At 43.6% G+C, this 17078-nt stretch overlaps 1 protein-coding gene across 7 annotated transcripts in view; it reads right to left on the bottom strand.

Annotated features, from left to right (window-relative positions):
- Positions 1-17039, bottom strand: part of CNOT1 (CCR4-NOT transcription complex subunit 1) — a 55126-nt gene extending 38087 nt beyond the window's left edge. For 4 of the 7 annotated variants that reach the window (XM_017824175.1, XM_017824180.1, XM_017824179.1 and 1 more), the window contains exons 1-11: positions 16922-17039; positions 11130-11406; positions 7513-7620; positions 6735-6833; positions 6169-6237; positions 6010-6064; positions 5454-5657; positions 3962-4130; positions 1921-2047; positions 1516-1626; positions 187-357 (exon numbers count right to left, since the gene is read on the bottom strand). In XM_017824175.1, the coding sequence (XP_017679664.1) occupies positions 187-357; positions 1516-1626; positions 1921-2047; positions 3962-4130; positions 5454-5657; positions 6010-6064; positions 6169-6237; positions 6735-6833; positions 7513-7620; positions 11130-11231 (1215 nt within the window). In that variant the 5' untranslated portion in view covers positions 11232-11406; positions 16922-17039. Of the gene's footprint in view, positions 1-186; positions 358-1515; positions 1627-1920; positions 2048-3961; positions 4131-5453; positions 5658-6009; positions 6065-6168; positions 6238-6734; positions 6834-7512; positions 7621-11129; positions 11407-11676; positions 11698-15924; positions 15947-16420; positions 16443-16921 lie in introns of those variants that run through there. The other 3 variants (XM_017824178.1, XM_017824177.1, XM_017824176.1) reach the window with 3 other exon arrangements.
- Between the last annotated feature and the right edge of the window lie 39 nt (positions 17040-17078).

Below are 17078 nucleotides of genomic sequence, written 5' to 3'. Positions count from 1 at the left end.
CAAGTGACCATCTCCTCCCACACAATGCAGACACTGGTGAACTACAGGCTGTACTTCAGTAACACACCTGAGGCCTTACCAAGGTCTCAAATGTGGCTTTATCTTAAAACTCACCAATCCACCAACCCAAGAAATTCAGGAACTCCGCAAACTCCACTAATACAGCAGAAATGTTGGGACACCCACCTGGCCCTCTGCGTGCTTCCAAGGTCTGTATATGGCATTAACTGGAAAAACCTCCATGCCCAGCCCTCTCTGGATGCCAAACACCACGATATGCAGGCCCTTGCTGTCACGAATCTGAAATCCCGGGTGGTCCAACTCATACGTTACTACTTTGAAGTCCAGGTTGGGGTTCTGCAACCAGACAAACAAGGGGGGTCAGCCTTGAACATTATGATCCTCAGTACTGTCTTGTAAGAGCCCTTTCTTCATCAGTATTTTATCCAGTTTAACATCCACCCAACTTCTAGCTGAAAGCAAGGGGTTCTTTTTAAAAAGAAAGGCATTTAGACAGTTGTGAGAATTTGATGCAAGTTAGTGTGTGAAACTAGCTTGTGAGAAGGCACTTGCCCAGCACTACAGTAGCTGTCTATCCTTCCAAACATCTCATTAACAAGTTTTTAAAAAACCAAAACACATTGCTCCTTTCTTAGCATGCAAACTTATTCCTTGATCAGGCTCCCATGTGCCTTCTAATAAAAGGCAGAAGGGTCTGACCTGCTGGCAAGCAGAACTCGCTTCTCCTTCTGCAAAATGTAAACTGCAAGTCCTTGAAAAGCACCTACTGCATTTTTCAACAACAGTGTGAAACAATAAGGACGAGAGAGCTTGGGAGGGAACTGTGGCCATTGTGGAACATAAACCACTCACTTCAGGGACAGGTGAGCAAAAATACAAAGCTAGTTGTATGGCCCAAGGTTTAGAAAAAATAATTGACCCCTGTATACTTCAGAGGGAATATACAGGGAAAAAAAAAAATCACAAAAAAATAAGGCAGACCAAAAAAATGGGACTCACATTTATCTGAGTTAATTACAAAAATTGCTGCTTATAAAGTGGTGGAAAAACTTTCCTATTTCTAAAGCATCCTCATACGCAAAAAGCTTTACAGCGTTGGAATGAGTGGCTACAAAAATAGTTTCATTTTCATCATTTATGCCTACAGTGAGAAGCTTTTCAAAGCAAGGTGTCTGATGCACAAAACATTCCCCTGCCAGAAATACGCTGAAACACAAAAACCCTCAGAGAACACATGCTGGAGTACGTGGGAGCAGCGTGGAACAAATCTCAAATTGCACCCGAGTTACTCATTCAAGCAGCTTTTATTTCCCACAATTCCTCAAAATTTTCTTGTTCATGAGGAAAAAAACCCCAATCATTTTAAGTACAGTCACATTAAGGAGATTCAAAGCTATTCAGGCTGTTGGAGCTTAGAAAGCTTTACAATCACACTGAGACATGTCCTGCTTTCAGATATTCCACATAAAAGACCAAGATGCTCACAATACTCACCAGCTCTTTAAGAACATCAATCAAGACCTCCACATTCCAGGTATGGGCTTGGGTTCCATCACTCTTATCCTTCCCATCACTCCAAATCCCACTGCCAGGAGCCGAAATAGACTGCAAGTCAAATACACTGAATTAAACAATAGTTAAAAACAAAGGAGTCTCAACACCCACTGGCTACAGAACTCCCTGCACTGGGAAGGCATAATCAGAAGTTCAGACCAGTACTGACACCAGTTTTACACTTCTGAGAATCTTTCATTCTCTCAAGTATTAAACATATTTGCAACAGAACTGATACAAGTACAAGCCCCGAATAATACAAGCAATTGTTGAATTACTAGAGGCTGGCATTTTAACTCCTCTGTTTCTGCTGAAATAAAATCCCCAGCCCAAGAGGCCACTCACTTGTAATGGAATCCCGTCCGTCAATCCCGAGTGAGTGCGAGCCATCATCCCCAAAACCCTGGCGACCTGGGCAGCCGTGACTTCCCGGACCCCAAACTGCATGATTATGTTGCGACATTCTTCAACACTAAGATGGCAACAAAACACAAAGATCTTGTGAAAGCGGCTTTCACCGTGGCACAATGTAGGACAGATGGAAACAAGGCCTGTGAGTACAGTTGGGACCACACACAGATTGTTGGGAGAAACTAACTTGAGACTAAAACTCAGCTTTAGCCATGTTAGCCAAATGATCCAACATAACAAAATTCCAGGACAATCAAGAAGAAAAATTCAGTAGAGAGTCCATGCAATTATTTCCATGAAACATTCTGTGCCACATTTGCAGTTCAAAGCCAGGTGTACTGAAGTGCCAGGGAGAGATGTTTCACAGACTGTGCTCTGCCACAGCAAAGGCACAGGGTAGGTTTAGCACCGTTTCTGGCTAAAAGCACTTCCACATATTGACCTGTGATACAGAGCTTCAAAGACTCAAGTTTTCTGGTAGCTAAAAGTGAAACAAAGGCTTTGAGAATGCAGACATTTCAAAACGATGACATGCACTGTTCAAAGGTAAGCTGTGGACGTTTGCCTTTCAGCCTGATGCAAGGCATGGCATCCCTGAGCAGAGGTCACCAGCAGAAACCTTCAAGGAGCCAAAAGAGCAAACAATGAGTAGGTGCTCAGCTTTCAGTTTTAGAACTGAAGGTTTTTTCTGCTTTATTTTTTTTTATTTTGTGAACACTTCATAACTAGGCCAATAAGATTTATATTGCATCAATACAGATATAAACTGTATATTTTATTAACAGGCACATGCTAACAAAGGAAATAATTTTCAGTATCTTCCAACACACTTACTGTGTTTTTACCTCATGGTTTAAACAAATTCACATTTATACTTTGAGATTTGATCACCTCCCCAAAGTAGGCAATAGTCTGTCTCTTAAAATACAGGATCATTTATTTCTAGCTTATGCTTCCTAATGAATTTCCTTTACAAAAACAGGTTAGGTTCATACTGAGGGCTAAGACTAAGGCCCCCTGCAAAACCAGCCACACACTTGCAGGCTCCTGTTATCACTACCAGTGGCAGAGCACTACCCTAAATCCTGATAAACTGCATTCAAAAACTGAGCTGGCTTTGTGCAGATAGCAGGTACACAGCAGGAAGTTAACCTTTAATATATTCAAATTAACTCCTCAACAGACAGCTCCTGACTGAAGTCTACCTTCTCCCTCCCCTTTCCTAGTAACTGCTTCAATTCAGACATGTATCTAAACAAGTCCAGAACTGCCCCTCTAACCTTTCAGACTGGGGAGGGAGTAGGAATACAGAACACTACTGAAGATGTGGGCAATGCATGTCTACCAAAATACACACCAACACAGGCTGACAGCTGAATCTTTACCAAAAGAAGCCTAAGCAGGCAAAGACTGATGCAATTGTCAAGATACTCCATCAATTTACTATCCTAATTAGATTCTACAGTTGAAGATAATCTCAATCATTACTGATCAACTGATCATTACTGATCAAAACACAATATAAACAGAAAGCCACTGCTGCTCAATGCTCTCAAAGTGAGACCACCTTCAGTTCTGCTGTAACCTATGTCAGATGGACAGTGAGCTAACAGGAGTCTGTCACAAGAGCACAATTCTTCCAAAAATCCAGTAGGATTGAGTTGGAATTTATGATTATCCAGGCAATTTTGTTTTCACTTAAAAAAGGATGATGGTCAAATTCTAATAAAACCTTCACAAAGAATATGAATCTTTTTATGGAGCACTTCTCACCATTACAAAATCCTACACAGATGTATTTTACACATTAGAAGAAAGCAAAATACAAAACAGGAATCCAAACAAATGACCTCACAATATTTACTGAGATTGTAGTTATTTTAGTACTTTAGGCGTTCTTTACCTTTTGCCTCAAGAAACAAGAAAGAAAACCACCGCCACCCAAGATGCTTGAAAATTACATTTTCCCACAAACCTTGCACAAAAGCCATAGCCAACTTCTTGCATGAAATCTGCCAGAGAACTCTCCATCATGGTTTTGGCTATCCCTCCAGAATCAGGCAGGATCCTGTCCATTAGAATGTCCCGTTTTTCAGGGTATAGAAGTGGTGCAAGCACCACAGGGCAACGCTCCTGGGGAAAATCTAAAGGCAAGAGTAACAAAAAAGCGTCAAAAACCCCAGAACACCAGTTGCACATAAAAGGCTACTCAAAGTTATTCCACTGCTGTGCTAGAGTTGCCCTGCTCCTGCAGGAACCAAGAGGGTACTCATGCAGCATCCCTCCATCCCACTCTCAGTTCTCTAATGGCACTTGGATATTCCTAAAGAGCAAGAGTACAGACCAGACTAGGTTCATACAGGTTCACTGCAGCTGGTGTAAGTTTAGACTTAGATTGTCACTAACAGTCATCCAGAAAAAAGCACAGATCAGGAAACAATACAGCAGTCCACCAAAAGCCTCTCCTCCAAGTCAGGAAGTATTAGGAAACAAAGGATCTGTTATTAAGTCTAAGAAGTACAGCAAATCTAAGCCAGGCACTTGGGTGTGGAAAGAGAAGATACTCACTTTTCACTCCTGGAAGGTAAAGTTTAAGAGAGACAGGTAACAAGAAGATCAGGTGTGGGCATGGGAGTTGTCACTTTGTGGGTGGGCCTTCCTGAGACAGCTTTAAGATGACACATAATGTCTCCATACCCTCCAGGGTCAGTCAGGGAAGAGTCCCCAATTTCCCAAAGCAAAGTGTCAGGAATTTCAGAAGCTAATACACTAACAAGTTATATTTAAACAATAAGAACAAGTACTTTGCTTTTGTATACAGGGTACCTTCCTCTAGATCTGTGCAGAACCAAGGAGTGGGTTAATTTAAATTCAGTTATCATCTTGAGTTCAAATCCTCCCTATTCTGATAGGTTTACAGCAAACACTCATATTGGAAAGGAAGAGACTACCTTACAGATAAGGTCCCCTGCAATGACCATTGTAGCTTCCAAGAAATGAACCAGACTTTAACTCAGAAGCACCTCCCTCCCTCACTGTTCCCTCATGGATCCACACCCAATATAAACAGCACAGTGCTGCAAATGTACCTGTTTCAAATGGCCATATATGTTCTTACACTTTACACTGTATGGGGTTTCTCAACTACAGTGCACTGAACTCCTCTGGTTAAACCCACAAACACCAGCCCATACAAGCAAACACAGACTTGAATATCCCCCACTTCACATTTATTTATCAAACTTTTCAAAAACATGAGACCACATTACTGCTCACTGAAAGCAAAGCAGTACATTATGGGCAATGCCAGGAAAATGTTATTTTTCTGTCAGTTCAGAGCTACGAAAATTTACAGAGTTCTGCCTCACCAAGCTCCCCACAACTTCAGCCCTCAGCACTGATGGCAAGTTACAAAACTCCCTTCCCAAGTTTGCATCCAGGCAGGTTTCCTGAACGGCACCACTTACCTCTACGTAATGTTTTGAGGAAAGCGTCAATCTGCTCCTGTCCTACCCCAAAGGCTCCCTTCTGCCCAAAGAGGAGATGGGAGAGGAGAAGGTGCAGGACCTCTATTGCAATATCTTGGAAGCCACCTTCTTGATTTCCACTGACGTCCGCGTCAATGTAAGAGCGTAAGAGATCCGGGAGTTTCTGTTTGATAAACTGGGCAGCTTTTGGAAACAAAAAGAGGCTCCAGTCAAAACCTGGAATTCCTTTTTAATACAAAGATTCATGGGTACCATTCTCTTAATTTGTGTTTGCCTCAACAGTTCAGATTTAAATACTCCAAAACTCAAATATCAATGGACAACTAAAAGTTATGGCAGTACCTCACGCTGATTCATTATCTAGCAAGTCATTTATGAAAGGGACCTTCAACTTCATACAATATGACTGTGTCAGCTACTGCCCACCACTAACTGCAAGCTCAGGCCAGGCTGGCACATCTCTACCCATCTAGAAAGCCCAGTGCTGAAAAAGAAAAGGGTGGCCCTGCTGCAGCACTTCAGAAGCTTCACTTACCAAAACCTCGTAGATCTGAGCTGAAAGAGTTCAGTAAAGCGAGACCAAAAATCACCTACAAACAGGAATAAACATCATAGTAAGGGGCATCATCCTTTCTAACATGCTTAGTAAAAAAAAAAATACATTAAAATATTTTTGAAATAAGTGTTCACCTACCTCTTGAACTTTACTTAATTTGATGACTTTACTCAATTGGGCAAATAAATGGGGTGAAGGCTTTAGACTCTGAAACAGGTAAGAAGAGTTAAATGGAAGTTGTTACGGGGTTAGTCTCATTTGCAATGTGCCAGGCTATCTAGAGTCCATTGACAAGTTTGGAATATTAGTAACTATTCTGCTGTAGGTTCACACAAAGCTTATATGGTTAAACAAACATCTTTCCAACTAAACTAAAAGCTTCTTCCATATACCCCACTCTTTCATTATCAAACCACTATCATGGCTTTCATACAGAAAGAAACAGGAGCACTGATGATTTATTTTTGTTCTGGTGCCACAAACAAGACGCAAAATACTGATATTAGATAAAGCTTTAAAATTACTTTGCAGTCATTCTGAGTGACTAACTGGCTTAGTTTAACAAAAAGCCCACACCAATTGGGCAAGCTCAATTTTTGAAGATTTTTAGTACAACAAGGGAACACAGGGGAAAAACCAGCTGGTTTCCTACAGACCAATTCAGTGCAGCTGCTGAGAGTGGGATCCCCTTGGAGCATACAAACCTTCTGATAGTGCAAGGGATTGTCAATGGCGTAGGACAGCGTCGAGATAAAGTTGGGTTTTGTAATCAGCGACGCACACTCCTGGATCAGAAATTGAGTCTGAAAAGAACAAGATAAATTGAAGACTCACGGTTTTGTAACAGGACAACAAAACAAAACTACTGTCCACCTCGTGTAGTAAAAGTAAACAATGATAAGATACATTTAAGTGCCCAAATTCTCACTAACATTAACTAGTTTCTTTTCATTCAAGCTTCCTTCAGGTTTGTTTTGCTTTTAAGACAAAAGTGATAAAACATTCTCCATCACATGTGCAGTGTCTCATTTTTTTGTAGTCATCCTCACACATTCAACAGAATCTAAGAGTACTGAATTCATGTTTATGAGCTAAAAAGTCTGTGGCAAAATTCTTTAAGGATCAAAACACTCCTGCCAATAGACACAGTCACCAGGAGAACTGTCAGTGGATTTGGACAAAGTTTTAAAAGACACAGAAAGGCTTTCACAACAGAGCACTTCATGTGGTAGAAAGAGCAATTGTACTGATGCTATGTGGTTTTTTTTTCCCAGATCAAGAGATTGCAAGAGTCAGATATCAATAATTTGTTGTCTTCTGACTTAATACTAGTGAAAGGTGCTTGCACTTGAAAGGCTACAGATCAGACGTTCGTTTGAAGCTACTGCTTCTAACCTGCCTTTGTGCTTAACATGGATCAAATCCTACTGCAGATTTTTAACAACCAAAACTAATAAACAGATGCCTCAGTGCAAACTGTACCTGATGAAAATCTTTGCCACTGCTTTTACCATCGCCACTGAAATCCACGTGCGAGAATAGACAGCGTAGTAAATGCCTGTCTGCCTCGGGACCGTGCCTGTTCACAATCTGCAAAAAAGTATCAAAAAAACCAGCTGGGTAGCAAACAGGGATTACAGAGCAAGATCTGGGGCTGGTACCATGGATACTTCCAGTGGTTACGTCATCTACAGTTTCAACCAAACCGCTGAGAATGTTCCTTTTTAATGAGTAACCTAAAAGCCAAGTCATTAACCCTACCAACATAATAAAAGTGAAGAGATAAAGAACCCAGACACAAGTCACTGACACAGAAGCCACGCATTTCAGGGGTAGTATTTTTAAAAAATGAAGTAAAAAGGGGTTTTGAGTCACCCAGAGGATGGTTTCAAGCTTCTCTGCCACCGAAGCAGCCCAGAACCCACAGTGCCATGGTCTCATTTCCCCCACTTTTCCCCACAGCTGCAGTGCCTAACTCCTCCAGAGCACAGCCCTGGGACAGTGTGCACCTCTGTGCTATGCCTGTGTAGCAGGAACTTATCCAGGAGACAAGCCATCAGACAGCATCTTCACTGATCTTGCAGGCAGCTTGTACGTTGTCTCCTGGCTGTGACTGACTTGACTGCCATTACTCCATTTTAAAGCACAAGGGAAGTTTTTTCTGCCATCTAAAGCAAAAAGTTCATCTCAAACTTGCTCATTAGCAAGCTTTAAAATCGAAGGCCACATGCTGGACACCTGCAGCTGAGACCTTTAACCAAGTCTTCCCCAGTCATTAGAGCTCATTCAGCTGTATCCAATACCTGTCAAAAACAGGTGATCTACATCTGTTAATTTTCAACACCATCATTCATTACTAAATCTTAACAATATCACAGTCTTGTTAGCACCCCCTACCATTTGCCTTAACTCTTGGCTACAGACCAGCTCATCAGCTTGTCATCTGAAGCAGCTCCAGATTGTTTCAGAGCTTATTCTTTTCTTCAAAGCCCATCTAAGAACACAGCACTACTTGTTTTTAATAGAATCCATACTGGCAGAAATTTGAAGTCACATACCCAATAGTAGCTCGTCTCTTTTGTCCAAAGCGTAGAAGTTAATCACAAACCCAACTTTCATCTACCGGCAACGTTTTTCTCACTGTTTCCTCCTTTCTAGCTGCAGGACACACGCCACATGTGCCAGCACAAACCTGCAGCTGTGCCTCTGGCCTGCCTGCCTGCACCCAGCCCACTGCCTCACCCCATCCTGAGTGCCCTTGTTCGCTGGTAGGTCCTTTGTGCAAAGAGACAAACAGGGCTGCTTCAGGCTCTGATGTTTGATTGTTTCCATCTCCGTTTTTCTACTGTTACCTAAGACACTGTGCTTCCCTCTCCCTCACAGCCTGCTTATTCCAGTGGCTGCCAAGTTTTGTTCCGCTGCAAAGGAACTTCCAAGCCAGATCTAGCTCTGCCTCTTGACCAGAGGCTACAATATACGTCTGTGGTATGTCAGTCCAGAGTTATGGATATATATCTACAAGACAGTGTATCCAGTCATAAAACAAGATCTAAAGACTCATTTTTTACCACAAGGGTGTCCAAGCACTGGCACAGGCTGCCCAGGGAGATTGTGGAGTGTCCATCCATATTCCTGGGCAATCCTATCCAGGTGACTGTTTGAGCAGGAGGTTGGACCAGGTGAACTCCACAGGTCCCTTCCAACCTCAACCAGTCTGTGATTCAGGATAAAGTTTGAGCCACTTGCATTTGGAATTATCACACAGGAACTAGTTGGATTCTGTTTAGGCAAATGCACGATTAGATCAAAAAATAACTGTGTCTTTCTAGATTCAGCAAGTTTTGCTTTCCTAGATGAACCTGTCTGCAAAGCCCTTCCCTCCTCTCTGACCAGGCTCTCTTTCCCACTCCTTTAAAAAAAGGAGACCACAAAAACTCACTTCAGAGGAAGCCATTCTTTAGAATTTGTGTCTGACAAATGCATAAAAGGTTCTCTTCAACATATATTTTTAAAAGCAGAATTAAAGCATCACCTCTGTTAAATGACTACTGACACCACATCTACAAAGAAATTAGTTGCTCAAGCTTTGCCACTGTTAAGCTTGGGTGATGTATTTAAATGCAAGTGTCATTTTGGAATTGTTATTGTCACAAGTGACCAAGTATGGATTTCCACATCTGTACATGCTTAGATGGAAGCTTTGTAAAATTGTGTGAATCATGCTCAAAATTTACACCAAGCAGTGTACCATGAGACAAAGCATTGATAATCTCTTCAACTAAGGAAAAACTGTACTGGCAACCACAGAGGTAAAGCAATACCAGGAGAAAAAGAAAAAAAAAACCAGTGGATTAAGATGATTTTAGAAATTCAGTCTTGAAATCCTAGATCTGTCTTACAACCCAACCTACACAAACCAGCCATTTTCACACACCAGGTTCCAGTCTCTCACCACAGTGAGTGGAACAGGCCTGGCATGAAGGGTGAGGGACAATCTGCCCGTTTAAGCCTCCAACTGAATGGCAGATCAACCACATCTCCCAAATCAAAGGAATGTTTATTATCCTTCACCCAAGTGTTCACCTGACAGATCTGCAAGTCATGCTTCAGTCACACCTCACTGCAAAACCCATCTGTTCAAAAGCACAGCAGTGATCACAGATAAGACAGTGGACTACTGAACTTGCAAAAACATGGGAAAGTTACAGAAGTTATAGGAAATCTATTCCATCTCCATGCCCTACATTTAAAGCAGTGAATCACCCTCCTCACCTCGAGATAAGCAACAAATGCACTTTTACAGATAACAACTGTTATCAGAAACTCACACTGCCTAAGCCCTCTGGCCTTCTGATCTGATTCAAATCGCTGCAGGATCAAACTGCTGGAGGAAAAAAACATTTAAGTGGCCCAGCTGTCTGCTGGGAACTGAACTAAACCAGTTTCTAAAACTGGCTCAGTAACATTCACTTCCTCCTAAGCACTCCTCTGTGGATAATGCTTTTCAGTCCACCCTGCTAGTCAGAGCTATTTTTAAAAAGGTCAGCTAAACCAGAATTCTTGCACAGATCACAGATATTTGGGTCTCAACATACAGTTACTCTGTCTGCCTTCTGAAAACCCAGGGCCAAGACAATCAGCCTGGCTTCACAACAAGCCGTGCTTCACTGAATGAGGGACAAAAAACTTCCACCTGAGGTAAGTGAAAGCATTCAGATGTAAATTACCACATATTCATGCTTTCAGTGCACAGCTCAAAATGTGTATGTTTTCCTTCCCCTCAGTGTTCTGTAGAATGTAAGGGGACTTGGAAAGACTTAACCTAGAGGAGTTAGGAAAGCTTTGCCCCAGGAGCAGCAGTTAATCCTGATATTCATCTACAAAGTTAACACTGGTCTGGGCTCTGAGCTGCTGTATTCCATGACAGATGAACCAACAGGAGTGTCAGACACGCACTGGGATTCCCAACACCACAGAAAACAGTCCCAGTGACACACGAGAGCACCGCAGAGCACAGTTCCAAAGAGAAGAGAAACTCCGTTCAACACTCCAGTTCTCTTTCCAAAATTTATTTTGTAGCACCGTCTCACTTTACTTACATGCTGTATTTCCTGCTGGCTGGCTCGGTAGTTTTTCTTGGTTAAATTGTCCACCAGGTAGCTGATTTGAGACAAGGCCAGCGAGAGCGAGTCAAGATTCATTGCTGGTTGGGGCGGAAGCAGGCGGCCGAGCCCGGCGCAAAATCACCATTATTCCCCTTTAGTCACCTCAGAGACAGGTCAATTTTTTTTCCCCCAATTAGCCTGTATTTGTTTCTGTGTTACTTTCTTCAGCTTTTCTTTCTCAGTTGTCTTCGTCTGTTCTGAAACATGGCACCTGAAAAAAAAAAACAGTATCACATCAAACTTCTGCAGCAACCTCACATAACTATGCCCACAAGGAAAAAGAAGTACTATCAAGTTTTCACAACGCAAGCTTAGTTGTTTCCACAACGCAAGCTTAGTTGTTTCCACACTACCCGACCACATTTATTTGTTTCTGCATTTTGCCAGTCTGAAAGAGCCAGCAAACAGCTCAGTGAGAAGAATGACTACCCTTTCAGCACTGTGAGAAAGAAGAAAATGAGATGAATAATGAATTAGTTACCACACAGCAACAATCAGAGGTCAGAGTCGTTCAAAGCATCGATCGCAAGTTTATATAAAAAACGTGCTTTTACCATCTCCTCAATATTTTGCCTCGGTACCATCCAAGCAGTATTGCCTCAACCCTGCACACCAAAACAAGCAATTGTGAATGAGCAACACACAAAGAACTGCAATAAACTAACCCTAACATTTGGCTTATACTGAAACAGCTTTCCAGTGAGCTACAACAGCAGAGCTTGCCAGCTTAATAAATTTCTATGACAACACAAAACTTGGCACTTGACATCTCATCTGTTAAATTACAGATTGCCAATGTGACAAAACTGCATCCCAAAGCAAGTCCTGCATATCCAACAGCCTGAGGAATCTCAAAGGAAGCCCTAAGCTGCTCCACGAAGCAGCACTGTACATTATCAGAGGTAGAATCGAGCTGGAAAGTAGCTGCTTGGAAGCTCTACTTGATCGAAACACAAAGGTCACTGGGCTTCATGCCAAGAGTCTGATGATCCCTTTTTCAGAATAAAAACTACTGCTTTGCTGTCTTGGCTCTCTGGCCAAAACCACCAGTACACGATTTCTGCCTCATCATGGAGATGGATCGCCCGGGTGATGTGTTCGCTTGGCACGAGGAACGTCCAGGGTAAACCAGTGCAGGGAGCAGCTCCCGCAGCAGCTCCGGGGGCCACCCCTCCTCCTGGGAGAGCCCACGGAGCGGCCACAGGCAGCTGGATACAACCAGAACTCTTCTCCTCATCTCCCTTTATATTTCATCGTTCACACTTAGGACTTTATTTGACATCTGCCTACATTTCAAAGCATGAGGAGAAACAAACCCTATCAGAGACAATGAAGATCATTCTGCTCTCTCGAGAAGTTTATTATATTAAATAAATGTATGTGTAAACTATTTGTAAGGAAAGCCAAACGAACCGACTTCAAGACTTTCATTATGCCACAGTAAAACCCTGCCTACCCCAAGAGCGATGCAAGATCCTTCTTCTGCAATAAAACTCACATCTCACGAAGAACAAATTTTGAAGCAGTAATACTGAAAGCATTCTTCAATCACAAGGCAGTTGGGCTCTGAAAGAATTTCAGGGCATGTCTAAAACTGCAGTGAGAAGAACTACACAAAACTTCCATTTCTTTTTAGTACATCTGACAAGCTAGAATTCATTACCTTCACACACACTTTAAAAGGTCACTGACCGTGAAACACCTTTGCAGAAGGGAGGACTGACACAAAAGTTTAAAAACATTTCTCAGTAGCACAGTACCCGATTTTTTTAATTTTTATTTTTAATAACCCTAAAATTCATCTTTTGGAATAATCCAGAAAACGTCACTGGGCATGGCAAGTACACACTTTCCAAGACAATCTTACTGGCAAGGTTTAACATACATGACCAGTATGAAGCTTCTGTGAAACATTTGTTAAAACGCAAGCAGACAGACCTTGGCACAGTAATTGCACCTACCAAAGCCAGGCAGGCAGTGAGGGGAATCCAGTCCCATCAGAGCACCAGATTTCAGCAACCAGCCTGAAAAAACTCACAGGATGTTTGAAGCAGGACTCAAGAACGGGACACAAAGCAAAACTTTAACTTGACTTTTTTTTAAGGCAGTAACAGAATTTTAAGAGTTTGCTCAGACCAATACAAATAGCACAGCAATTCACACCTACTCCACCTAAAAATCAAGCTTTTTGGTTCTGGAATTCTCGAGTTGGGCTCAATCCATTATCTGATCCTCCCTGCTACCCTGCAGAGCAGGGACACTGACCGTCCTGCCCTCCTATTAGCATCTCTGTTGTCTCCCCAAAAAGCAGGGACTCCCTCTCAGCATGCTCTGATTGCATGGAAGCACAAGAAGCTTTGCCACTTTCCAACTGCAAAATCTGGCAGTGCTACCGGAGAACCCAAGCTGGAGGCAAAATGGGATTTTCCCTTTCAAGGAAGCAGAACAAGAGCCTGAGCAAACACAGCGACTCAAGGACAGAACACAATGGCTGAGGAAACAGCTTCTCACTTATGTTCTAAACATATGGATTGCACGGAGTGTATCCCGACACACGGCAAACCCTGACAGCTCCCACAAGCAACACACGAACAGCATTTCAGAGGTTCAAACAGCACAACTTAGCAGAGTACACAAAATCCGAGTAACCAAGGGAATCCTGCCCGGGAAGCAGAACTGCACAGGTACCTCTCTGGTCATTCAGTGCAAGGCTAAAATTCAATTACTACAGCACTGATTAAGAAAGCTATGAATGCTATGTGGAGCAGCCTTTATTTTTAGATGCATATATCCTTTGTGGGAATGAATCTCCCTACACTGGCCTCAACCATTCAGGAAGCTTTCAGTCCATGGGACAAACCTGCCAGATTCAGACAAGTCAGGCTTCAGCCACAGGGATTTTATAAAAAAAATTTAGATTCACTGTCAAAATTAGCTACTTTCAGTCACAGATCCTATATTACAGTAATGGATTAAGATACCAGACACAGGTCTCGGGAGCTCTCACAATATTACCATTTTATATTGTGCAACACAGAGGTAGAAAATATTTACCAAAATCTACAGCATCACACAGCCTAAACACACTCTAAGGAAAACAACAGGCCATCAGCAAAAAATTTGGCATTTAAGTAGATTCTTTTTAACAGCGGAGTTCTGCTGGGCTATTAAAACACAAATGTGATAAAATTTTAGGCATGAATTCAAGAAGCACAAAACAGAAGGCCAATATGAAACCAGCCATCAGGTGTGACAAAGCCACTCCCTATCAACCAGAAATCACCAGGAGTAACTAAGCCTTGATGCTGAACTTGACAAACCTGAAGTCTTCCATAAACTCAGGAACAGCCTTACAAAGAAAGTAATTTCAAAATACTTAAAGCTGAACTTTGGAATTTTTTTCAGTATTTTGCAGAATTAACTATTCCTGCTGTGTTTCAAGAGCTGTAACGATTTTAGGCCACACATGCTGCATGTGGAGGATAAAACAGCTCAAGTGACACAAACACCAAGGTGTTCACTGATTAGGTTCTAAACTCCTGTCAAAAAACATCACATAAAACATGCTGAAGGGAGCACTGCTAAACCTGCTCTTCAGAACTGTCTCTTACTCTCTTTTCAAACCCACACACAAACAGACCACATGGAAGAGCAGCACACCTCTCCAGAGCCCCACACGGGAAGCAATCCAAGGGAGAAAGGAGGGTTTGAATTATACTATACTTTAGATTTCAGGACATCTACCATTTTGAAATCTTCTGAGAGAAAAACCTTGCAGTGTAAGGCACATTAGCAGTAAAATAAGTTCCCAATTAGTTTGACCAGTTCAAATGTAGGTGTTTACACACAGAAAAGCCACCTTAACATGCTATGTACTGGAAAGCTGCACACAATTCCAGTCAACTGCAAGTCACAATGGTGTGGCTGAGCTAAGCACCAATATTGTTCCCATACACTCAGGCCAGCTGAGTTTCAGGTTTGGAACCTACCTCAAATACACCACACATGCACCAAGCATGACATGGCTGCTTCAGGCATCTCACATCTCAACCTGGACTGTTTTTAAAAAACAAACAAAAAAAACCAACCCAAGAAACTCTCACTTCCCACTTCTTCAAACATTGCAGCATAAAGTTTCTGCTGGAGGAAAGGAAAGGAGCGACCTGTTCTCACAGGCTTTGTGCTGTTTTACCATCCAAAAAGTGTTTGGAAACAGTTAAATGCTATTTTAAAAGTCAAAGAACTGCAGTATTCATACAGCAGGGATGTTTATAGGAAAAAAAAAAAGATAAATCTGGCTAAAATACTGATGTCCTCAACCAGGATTCTCAGTGATAAGAATTCTCAACGTGATTTAGTGATGTCCCATCAAGGGGTCACAAAATATCACTGTCCACTATTCCTAAGTTATGTTTACACAGTTTCTCCCCCACTTACTCAGCTCAACACCAACAGCAGCCACTTCAGCATCAGTTAAAATGAATTAAATATCTCCAAAGAGGAGACACAGGTAGACAGCAAGCTGGCTATGAGTGGTTTGGAGACACCAAACCAACAGCATCAACAATTAACAGGGAGCTTGAAAGCAAAAGGGCAGAAAAAAAATCAAGGCAACAAGCCTAGAAAAGACAAGCAAGCCTATTAGCAACTCAGTTTGCTTCCTGTTCAGAAGAGTCACCCCACCTGGACTCACCCTACCTATAATTTCAGCCAGTGCCAAAGTAGTTACCTTAGAAACAGGAAGCACTTCAGCTGTGTGCACTAAGAATGATTTGTCAGGGTCACACCTGTTTTGTTACCTGCTTAAAAAAAAAAAAAAGCTCCTGAGAGCAGATGCCATGCCTTATTGCAACAAGTGGGAACCAGAGACAGTCTGAGCCCGTGATGTATCAACATCAAGGGGTTGTGTTTTTAGTACTATCTCATTTCTGCTGTAAATACAGTCCAAATTGCTCATGACATGCTGAAATTAAACTATGGCTACTCGCTAAACCTCTTGTTTAAGGAGCAAATAGTAGTAATCCAAGTTACAGAACTACTTCAAAGGAAGCATTGTACCGATACAGCATCTGTCAAAACACCCAACTGTTGCTATTTCTAGTTTCGAATTAAGCAAGTCCATTTCACTGGGCAGCGTGTTCTTAACTGGAGGACGGCGGTGAGACGGATTTCTTCCGTGTGGTCCGCAGGGAGGTTATGTCACCGGATTATTTACTACCGCTCACTTTTTCCGTGCTTTCTGCGGGCAAGTCACAACAACGCTGCTCTCCTACCGAGGCCGCCGGGCCCGGCCCGGCTCGGAGCGCTCCGAACTCCACCTGTCACTGCCGGCGTCACACGAGCCAAGGGGGAGAGATGAGAACGGCCCGAGAGCCGGCGGCTTCCCCGCCACCTCGCCACGCCACCGCCTCCCCCTGCCCCGAGCGCCGCGGGCCGGGCGCACCCGCGGGCTTCCCTCTCGGCCGCTCCCGCCGTCGCTCCGCGGCGGCCGCAGGACCGGGCGGCGGGGCGGGGAAGGCCGCGGGCCCCACAGGGCGGCCCGGGCCGGGCGGGCGCCTCAGCCGGCCCCGCTGACCCCGCGCACCCCGGGCCGGGCCCTCGGCCCCGCCGCGGCCACACCGCCCTCCCCGCCGCCCCCGAGCACCCCCTCCAGTGCTCCCCCCCTCCACCTCACGCCCCCCCACCCCGCCCGCGGGGCGCCGGGGCCGGGCGGGCTCCGCTCGCACCTGGGCGGTGTCGTGAGGGCCGGGCCGGGGCCGCTCGCGCGCTGCTCTCGCGCCGCCGCCGTTCCGATACAAAATGGCGGACGGGGTCGCGCGCTCGCGCCGCGGCCTTTCCCCTCCCCCGTCCTCTCGCGGGGAGGGCGGGGGCGGGCACGCGGGG

Source organism: Lepidothrix coronata, unplaced genomic scaffold, assembly GCF_001604755.1.
Source record: "Lepidothrix coronata isolate B3197 unplaced genomic scaffold, Lepidothrix_coronata-1.0 Scaffold110, whole genome shotgun sequence".
NCBI lineage: Eukaryota > Metazoa > Chordata > Aves > Passeriformes > Pipridae > Lepidothrix > Lepidothrix coronata.
The sequence above is the reverse complement of the archived record's forward strand: the minus strand, read 5'-3'. Positions and strand labels throughout refer to the sequence as shown.